The 10,476-nt window shown below is 39.3% G+C and overlaps 1 protein-coding gene across 1 annotated transcript in view; it reads right to left on the minus strand.

Annotated features, from left to right (window-relative positions):
- Positions 1–6,069: 6,069 nt before the first annotated feature.
- The window catches only part of AGTR1 (angiotensin II receptor type 1), a 69,162-nt gene continuing 64,755 nt past the window's right edge, over positions 6,070–10,476 (minus strand). The window contains exon 2 of the mRNA XM_019503537.1: positions 6,070–7,268. Coding sequence (XP_019359082.1) covers positions 6,142–7,221 — 1,080 coding nt within the window. The 5' untranslated portion in view covers positions 7,222–7,268 and the 3' untranslated portion in view covers positions 6,070–6,141. The remainder of the gene's footprint in view (positions 7,269–10,476) is intronic.

Genomic DNA, 10,476 nt, shown 5'->3' on the forward strand with positions numbered 1-10,476 from the left:
GAGTCTGGCAGCTCTTGCCATCAAGATTTTTAGTTTGTTAGCTCAGCCTTGGTAGCCAGGTCTCTGTCGATACAGGCTTGGTGACTGACAATGCAACCTCATCAACTTACACTAACAAGTGTTACATGGGTTTGGCAAGGCCTCTCATCATCTTGAAGAAACAGGGTTGAGGAGACCTTGACCTTGCAGTGAGAAAAGAATGGTTAGATTCAGATATTGTTAATGTAAATGGATAGATTGTTTTTTCTTATGTTTGAAAAACAAAACAAACCAGAAGCTCAAATGCTGAAAATTTTCAACCAGTTTTCCACTTTATCCTTTTTTTCAGTGTTTCTGACAAATCTTTCTTTTTCCATGGCAAAGTTGTCTTTGGGATTATTTACAATTCTTATATACAGTATATTTAGGAAGGAGGTCACATTAGATGAGAGATGAATCATTGCTGAAACTACACAAAACCCCCTAACTCAGAAATCACATATGCCTCTGCTGCTGTAGTTTCAAGTATATGAAAAAGAACCTTAACAAAATAAGGAGTCTGGTAATTATGGCAAAAAACCTTTTTGACATAACATTCACTTTGAATAATTTAAGTGATCACTGTAAAACACAAGGAAATATGTTAATGGGCCAAATTCATCCCTGGGACAGTTTAATTGGAATTTAGCCCAATCAGTGCAGATTTATAATGTGATGAAGCATAAGAATACAAAGTCCAAGCTGGGAGAAAGTACAGTATGACACATGAGACAGATAAAGTCTGATCACACAATAAATAGAAATAAATATGCATGGGAATTTCAAGCATTCCATTACTTAAACGTGATTCTGCTAGCTGAAGGGAAATGGAAATAGAAAATATCAGTTAAACATGGTAACAGAATGTATTTGGGACATAACAGGAGCTGATGAAATGATTCCTGCATTTAGGGCTACAACTGTCCTTGATTCACAGCTAGAAACCCCATTAATATCAGCATGGGTTCCCCACACCAATAGAAGACAGTACAGAGACAGAATAGTAGTTTGTGAAGTGGGTTGCTTTTGTCATTCTCAGGATAAAAAGTCCTTTATAAATGTATATGTTTTAAAATTATAGGCATATGAAGGGTATACAGCATGTTTACGAATCGTTTTTTACTAAGCTCTAAGGTGTTTGTCATTTTAGGTATGGAGGATAACTAATGTTTTTATTGAGGGTAAATTATACAGGCCTGATCCACTGCAATCCAGGAAAGTAATTCTAAATGTCTGTGAAACCAAATCCTACTCCTTCCTCCCCACTACAGGCAAAGAACTTAATTGCCACGGTAGATTGTAGAGCAACAGCTTTCTCTAAAAAAACTGAAGGGGAGAAAATGGCTATGTAGCTAGAAGATCTTTATTATGGGTATATTCTGGCCATTACTCCTTCCCTGTTAAATAGGAGCAGCAGCTGTTATAGCCTGTGGTCCATGGTATTGATACAGAGAGTGCCAATGTACTGCAAATTGGCAGGTGGAAAATGGAAAGTTTGTTTTTCCTTCATCTCCCACTGACAGCCAGGTAAGGCAAAATTGGTGCAGAAGCTGAAACCACCTAAGGAGAACAGGGTAAGCCTTCTACATAGCAGTTCAGTCCAAATGACTTATTTATTTCTTCAAATATAAGATGTAGTTTTTACAACAAAATATTATCTTCTAAAATGGTTTGTCTAATATTTGACTAAAATAGTAAAAGCTCTTCTATGCACCACAGAGGTTTTCTCCCTATTAACATTTCCTTATCTGATGTTTTATTTTTTTATTACATTCAGGGTCAGAAAATGTGGCTGCATCTTAAATTCAAGGGAAGCTTATATTTGAAGGAATGCAGTAAATAGGGTCCTAAGAACAAAAGCATCATAAAAAGCATTACCCAGAAACACCTGATCCTGCCAAGTATATACAGTTTGATTCTCTGTATTTGCCAGCTTCCTTGCTCATAGCTGTTATCAAGTGGATCTTGCTGGTGGCTGCATTGTTAGATCTACTGCATAGTGTCACTGCTCCTGTGGTTTGTTTGCTAGCAATAGAGAGAGTTTGGCACCTGCAAAAGGGATCCTTCATTTGGATCTTTGAAGTTGTTGCTGATCTCACCCTCTGTCAAGTCAGGAGTGTCTCTCTATATTCTCCTATGGTGTTTTCAAGTTTGGGGATACAATGCATCAGGAGTGAATTTAATATGCAAAGATCAAGGGTACCTCCTTCATCTGGGAACTGCAATTATGGGTCCATAACCCTACTTGATTAATTAGGGGAGAGCTCTTGAACTTGTTGAGAGAGGCTCATAAATAGTGGGGTGGGGGTGGGGATTGCTGTGGCTCCAGACTATGGAGATGTTGGCCAAGCAAGCAGTGATGCTAAAGGGTAATTCAAAGTGGGGATCAGAAAAAGGAGCCACAAGGCCCCAGAAAGAACACCCCAAAGGCAAGAGTCCCTTCTTTGTCTCTGCTAGCTCAGGGCCTCAGTGCAAAGGACAGTCCAGGATGGGCTGAAAGCGGTGAATGACAGACAGGAATGGGTCTTTGCTCTGGTAATAGTGTATTGCAGCTGTTCATAACATCAGTGTCAGGAGAAAGTTTGCCCATTAGTGTCAATTGGATGGCTTTTCAGGAAGCCCTGGAACTGCAAATAATGGTTCTGCCTCTGACTTGAGGCTTTAAAACAGTTAGTTTTTCCATCTCCCAATTAGGGTCCCTGAAGGCTGTGCATCTTGCTTAACACTTGTTAAATGACTAAATTTGATCTTTTTTCAGCCATAGTGGGTTTTTTTCCAGCACATGCTAATATGTTAGTATATGAAGGACTACAGACTAATCACATTTAACAGCTAAAAACATTTTTTTCTTCTGATGTTCTAATAAAGATCCTAACTAGCATTGTTCAGAAGGAACTTTCTTTTCCAGCACATCTTCTGGTTATTTAATAAAACATTCCAGGTGCAACCCTTCCCTGTCCGAGTGTACGTGCTGTGAGACAGGCAGGCTTAGAGCCCTGAGCAGTATTTTCCTCTGCTTATTAGGAACTCACAAACTCTCTTAAAAGTATAGGATCAGTCCTGAAGAAAACTCTATTATTATTTTTCTGTTGTAACACCATTTTTCCCTTCTGGTTATTACTGGTTAAGTTACTTGTTTTTCATCAGGAGGCAGCAGCCTATCAAGTGCGGAAAACCCTCTTATAAGTATCTTCTGGTATGGTGAACAGGAAAAATCTTTTTCAGCCACTTCTTAGTTAATTAAAAAACCCCCAAACTCTGCAGCCTGAGAGGCAGTTACTTCTATGGAACTCATGTCCCACCTGGAAACATGGATTGGCTTTATAGGAAGAGATCTGTAGATTTCGAAGGAGAAAGGGAAATAACTTTGCACCTTAAATAAATGTAAGAATTTACATTGCATGTTTATAGTTCAAGCGGCAGGCAGCATCTAGAGCATGCTAACCTGTTACCGGGAATGATGGGTACTCTCTGTTAGGACAGGACATAATTTTTGGTTTATGTTTATGCCTATGTGGCACATATGTCAAGATCTGATACTCCTGCATTAATTTACTGAGCGTGAATGCAATGAAACTACTCTGGATACTGTTTAAAATAAAATGGCCTAATATTTCCCCTTGATTTTTATTGGACATTCCATGTATGTGTTTGAGAGCAGTTTTAGCCTAAATATCTGTCATTAAATGCATAATTATGATTGTTTCACTGCCTTTGTGTTTTAACAAGTAATCATTTTTCTAATTCTGAGTATATCTTACTGTTAAATTTAATTATGTTTAAATAATTGTCCATGTTATCAAAGACTCTTATAATGCTTACTATTAATCCTCATGAGAATCCAGAAAGTTAGGCATTTTACAGTTGGGAAAACTGAGGCACTGTGTATCTAAGAGGTGTATAAAATCAAATTACAAAAGAATTATAAGGCTAAAATAAAAGCCAGGACTCCTGACCCCGATACTGTTTTCTTAGCATTAAAGTAGATCAAGTTCCCCTGTTTGCTTCCACCCCAGAGTCATTTATTTCAACTATGAAAATCATATCGTTTCCAGAGTAAAACAATCCTGGAATAATATTTCTGTATGTTGGATCTGCATAGAACCAACATTGAACAGCTCAGCTGTTGGATTATCCCTGACCTCTAATAAGCAGAATCAAGTTAAATATAGCTTCTCTAACTGGAGAAATGCTGCATTTCTGATAGTTCTCTGGCATTATATATCTGTTTACAATATTCATCTAACATTATCAGGGTTTTTTGAAAGTTTTTGTCTTTTGGCAAAATGTTTTATAAACAGATTATTTGCTTGTGAGAACAAATGCTACTACATTCGAATTAGCCAGTATTTTCTAGAGGTCTGTGCTCAAAACAGTGATAAGAGAATATAGGGGAAAAAAAACATTGGTGTAAGCTTTCTTGAATGGCTGCTACTGTTCTTATGCATAAGCTAGTGTAGATTTATTTCCTGGAATTATTTTCTTTTGGATGAAGTAGATTTTGTTCTTCATTAATCTGGTGTAAATCTAGGTCAGTGGTGCCAAATTTACCCCACCCCCGGGCCCAGTTCAGGACCTGGTGGTGAGACCAGAAGCAGTGAGATAAGTAGGAGAGGCAGCAACAACAGGGTAAGCATGGCGGGGGGAGGGGGTGTCTCGCTATTGGCACAGCTGTGGCTCACTCCCCTGCTGCTGAAAGGCATCGTCAGGAGGGCCCAATAGCAGACTGTGCTCCACACTTGGCTCACCCCCAGGTTGCCCTGCCCCTTAATTCCTCAGTTCAACAGAAGCACTGAGGGCTAGAGTCAACAGTGACTCAAGCTGGATCCAAAATTTAGGCCGTGTGTTTGATGTCCCTGATTTAGATTAATTCCACTGAAGTCAAGGGGTGTTCTAAAGAGACCAAATTCTGCTTACACCAATATTCCTTGTGTATAAATGCAATGTAACTTCATAGAGGACAGGAATAAAATTTGGTCTTAGATTTTTATCACTGCAATTGAGAGCAGATTTAATAAACATGTAATAAGCAAAAACTATTAAACTTTTCAGAATTAGAGCTACGATACAGTGGAAATTTGAGACTTTGTAAGAAGATATAATTAATTCATCATCATTTGGCTAAGTGTTCTCTGAAAATAGTTTTGGTTGATCCTGGAAGCTTGTTGATGACATCTGTATTACCAGTTGTATATAAATTACAGACAGGCGTATCCTGATCCTCTTACTTGCATGAAATAGCATCCTACCCCATTAACAATCCTGTTTTAGTCAGAAAGGAATAGCAATAGAGTAAGGTCAGAACAAGACTGGTTTGTGTACAGACTACTGCCATAAAAGTATCCCATCTGAATAAAAATGTGTGGGTATACAAACTAACATTTCCTTGCATGGAATATAATTAATAGGAATATAGATTTAGAAATTATTTTTATATTTAATAAATAAAGCTGTATTTTATATATTATAGCAAATTTTGCCATGTTTTAAATGAATTATAATAGCAAAAATTACTTAACCCACTCCTGTAGTCCTTCAACATCTATGAAGTAGGGATGGGTCAGGTATATCTGTAGCAGATATATATTTGAATAACTGGATGAATAACAATGATACATGATATTTGTGTCACTAAGAAAAAAATACATTTTAACTTTTTCTCGCATATCCAATATCATGTGAAAAAACTCAAACATTCTGTGCAATTCTATTAACTCCTTGTATAAGATTTTGAATATTTAGATTAGAATCCCATGTGTATGTGGAAAGAGACTTCTACAGGCTTCTTTTAATTTAAAAATGGTCACTCTTTCAGCTGAGTTCTGAGATGCTTCCAGGAGCAGTATGTAACTTTTTCTCAAAGTTCTGAGTAAAAAGGCAGAATGGTAAAAGATGCTCTGACATGTCTATCCACCCTTATGTTGTCTTCAGTAAAAAAAACCCAAACAGTCCTCTGCAGTATAAAACAAAAGTCCACTGCTATATCTTCATAAGATGATTTGTATTAGATGATTTAATTTTTAACAATGTGCAGGTAGCTGTGATGGGCAGGACTGTCAGTGAATTTTGTCACTTGCAACTTCATACATGAAGTGGTTTTAAAAACACCTACTGCAAACAGTGTCACTCAATATTAAAGGACATAACAGGCTTTTTCGCAGATAAGCTTATGTTTTCTGATGGTTGATAGGAGAGGGAGCTCGTTTTTGTTGTTAGACTTGGATGTGCTCTGACATTTGGTGGAATGTATTTTAGTAGCTGCAGGAAGTATTTCTTAAAATTTTTTCCAAAGAAAACATAAAAAAAGGGATTCATACAGTTGTTAAAGTAAGCAATGCAGATGGTAAAAGGCATAGCTGTATCCACAATATCGATGATGTTGCACTCTGTTATTACACTCAACTGAATTAACACATCCAGGAAGGTAAACACTTGGTGAGGAATCCAGGAAAAGAAGAAGAAGCATACTATTGCCACAATCATCTTAAAAATTTCATCGTTTCTGGTCTTGTTTCTCTGAATTTGGTAAGCTTTCTTCAGGGTCTTCCAAATTAAGGTATAGCTTGTTAAAATGATTAGGAAGGGAATAAAAAAGCCCAGTACATTCTTGGATAAACCTAAGCCAACAGGGAGTGTTATATTATGGGTCTCATATCGAAAAACACACATAGTCATATTTATGTTCTCAGCAAAAATTATATTACGGTGAATTATGACAGGCAAACTGGCCATTCCTGCGAGCAGCCAGATGACGATGCAAGTTATTCTGGCAACAAGCATGGTGCGCCGAATACGTGACTTCACTGGATGTACAATCACCAGGTAACGGTCAATACTAAGACATGTGAGTAGAAACACACTGGCATACAGGTTAAAACTTACCGCAGCTGATGCTATCTTACATAAACAGTTGCCAAAAGGCCAGTGGTATTCCATGGCTGTGTTGGCTGCCCACAGTGGCAATGTCATTAAGAAACACAAGTCAGCCAGAGCTAAATTCAGCAGAAATATGCTGGCTACAGTTTTTAATTTCATGTAGCAATAAATGACAATGACCACCAAGCTGTTTCCAAATATGCCTACAATAAAGATGATGCTGTAGACAGTTGGAACCATAATATATATGTAGGGGTGCCTTCCTGAAACGGGACAGTCAATGTAGATTCTTTTAACAGTCTCATCAGCAGAAGAATTTAGGATCATTTTGATCTTTTCAGCTAATCTTCAGTTTCAGGAAAATAAAGTTCACCTGGGAGGAAAAAAGGGATAAACAGTTAGTAATGAATGAATTAAACTTTAAGATTTTGTGCATGGTGACAACTATGACTTCAGTTCACTGAAGGAAATTTTAACTTCAATCCAGAAGAAAGCAGGAAGCAAGAAATTTATCAGTCCTTTATTCATTGAACATCACCAATGAATAGGGACCTACTCAAATTGAGGAGGCAGGTGGCTGATTTCATGGGCAGATGAGGGGCTGGTTGCCCTTCATTTTCACAGGCTTATTGTGGTGGGACCCTTCCACGCCTCTAATTGGCCAAGAGGTCCCAGTGGCTGTGCCCTTTGCCACTAATTGGCTGAGGGCTCTCCATCATGCAGCCCTACCACTGGCTGCTGATTGGAGGGGCAGGGCTGCATGACAGGCAGTTCTCTTAGCCAGTCAGTGGTGATGGGTGGCAGCCATCTTGGCTGCTCCCCTTTGTGCTGGCAGCGTGCCCCCTTCCTTGACTGTGGGCTGCATGGCAGGGCCACAGAGGCCATGAGGACTGCTGGGTCCCATGGGGAAGCCAGCATTTTAGTTATTTATTTATTTATAGATTTCGCAGACACTGCCTGATTTCATAGACAGTGCCTGATTTTTGCAATGTCTCCAAAATTGTGACTAGAGTAGGTCCTACCAATTGATTAAGTCTGAGTTATACTTGAGTTTATACTAAGGTATACAATATACTGAGATACACAAGGCTAATACTTAATGAATTCTTATGCAGACAAATCTCCTAATGGAAACCTGTGAGATTTTTCAGTTCTTTTAATTTATTTGCACAACTATATTTTCATGTACTGTCTTGTCTCTGTATTAGCAGATGTAGTGAATGTGTGTGTGTGTTATGCATTTAACACTGCCGAAATCCTCAATTCTTGACTTTTTTTAAGAATTAAATATTATTCTCAGGCCATATCCTAGCATCGTTCTTTATGAAATTAGAATTTCACTGTGTGAATTAGCACCAGGAGAAGGTGATTTGTGTTTTTTTAGTCTCAGAAGGAAGTTCATTTTTATGAGTGTACTCTGGCAATAGAAACTGGCCTGTGAAAGCCATGGTACAACACTTCTGTTGCTATCAGTTGGCTCAAACAGTAGGGATCTTTTGCCCAGAACTGGTATTGATTTCAGTGAGAAGTTCACATAGGAGATTTATGTAGAATTGGGCTTTAAGCCAATAAACTCTCCCACCCATCCCCATTCTTTGATTTGGGCTGAGTTCACAGTTCAACTAATGCACTCAGGGCTTGATCCAAATCCCACTGAAGTCAGCAGGAGCTTTTTCATTGACTTCAGCGGTGGCTGGACTGGGCTGCAATTTACTATGCATTGTCCAACAGCAAAGCTGCAGCTAAAGCACAAACACAGCTCAAAGGAATCTCATCACAGAGCCACTAAAGGTATAAGGCTATATTAAAACAAAGAACAAACATAATGCCCAGTATATGATGCAATAATATCAGGGCTGCTCAGAAGGGCAAAAACCACTCCACTGTCATTCTCTCAGACTGGTAGCCAGCTGCTACTCCAACCATACCAGTAAGTACCATTTATGTACCACACTGTATGCAAACATCAAGAGTACGAAACTTATCGAACTCCAGTAGAAACTTATGTATACAAAAGCAATGGAAAAAGAATAAGTGAACATGGTCCACATTTCTCTGCGGTACCTTAATAAAAGGAAACTGGAATGGAATAAATGCATCCTCAGTTTCCATGACCTTATCTTATCAATGTTGTTGCAACAAAAACTAAGTATAGCTTATTTTCTTGGTTCCAAAAGTCCTTGTTTTCTGATCCCATTAAACCATGAGAAAAAAACTAGTTTTTAACACCTAAATCAACTAGTCTGAAATGAAGTGAGAGTGCTCTATCTGCCTCTGACGTAAGTTTGGCATCTCATTTGCAAACATATATACATGGATTTTTGTTGAAGGGATGACTTCACAGGCTTCACAGCATTACCAGCCTTTGAAACCACACAGAAAAAAGAGTCAGATCTTCAGCTTATGCATATTTTACAGGCATGGGCAACACTTTCTGTCCCCAGGGCTATGTACAGACATTACACATAAACTGGTGTAAGTGATCAGAAACTGGTTTAAATCTGGAACGGAACAGATGTTCAGTGCACATAAACCAATTTGAAAATGACTAAAGCTAGTTTGAGAAAAACCTTGTTGAATGTAGTATCAGACTTAACTGATTTGGGTTAAACCAGTTTATGCAATGTCTGTCACAGACCCTTACTGGTTTAAGTTAAATCAGAATCCCCCAGTATCCTGGCATGCTCTTTGGGCTGGGCAGGGTTCTCTGCAGGGCTGGCCCTTCCCCTTTGCTCCCTGGCTGGAGCTCAGCACAGACTTGCAGGCACAGAGCATCTGCCTGGCTTTTCCTTGCTAAGCAGGGATTATTCCTCCCTCCCCTCTGCTTAACGATGAGGTGTCTGCATAAGCTAGCAGACCACACAGTCCTTGCTTGGGAAAGGACAGGCAGATAGGTTTTTTGGGGCTAATCAACAGGTATCTTAATGTCCTTCCTTGGAAGAGCTGTTTAAGAAGAGTTCCATTAATTAATGGAGAGAGACTTTGTTTTCTTAATGGGGTGATAAACACTGAGTCAAGAATAATAAACATTCCCTGCTGAGCAGGGCAGAGCGGGGAATAATCAGAGCATCCTGAGCCTGGCCAGACCCCGCTCAGCTCTGCCCTGTGGAAGGAAAGGGAGGGCTGCTCTAGCGCCCCCTGGCTTCTGGCCTGAGCCACTGCAGGCATATGCCTGCATTTCTGGGATGTCTGTCTGAGTTACAAACTGATTTAGCCTAACCAGGTTAGAGTAGCCTGCAAAGATAGAATCAATTGAGGCTCAGGCTTTTTGAATATGTGTCCCTAGCCAAAGAGTTTAAAATGAAGTAGAAATGCAGATTCATTTATTTATAAAGAATTAAGTTGCAGCGCTTCTCTGCCTACCTGGCATCTGCCAGCAAGAAACATGCTTCACCCACTCCACCAAATCCCAGAATGAGGCCAAGGAGCTGCTTTAGCTTGGTCCTGTGTACATGCCAGGAATCTTGCAAGCAGTAGCGTAACTTGGGGAGGTGGGGAAGGGGAAGCAATGCACCCCCCGGGTGCTAAGGCGGGGTACCAGTCTGCCCTCTCCTCCAAGAGTCTGTCATGGCAGGTGCAATT

The sequence above is a fragment of the Gavialis gangeticus genome, unplaced genomic scaffold, assembly GCF_001723915.1.
Source record: "Gavialis gangeticus isolate Ggan-Ray unplaced genomic scaffold, GavGan_comp1, whole genome shotgun sequence".
Taxonomy (NCBI): domain Eukaryota; kingdom Metazoa; phylum Chordata; order Crocodylia; family Gavialidae; genus Gavialis; species Gavialis gangeticus.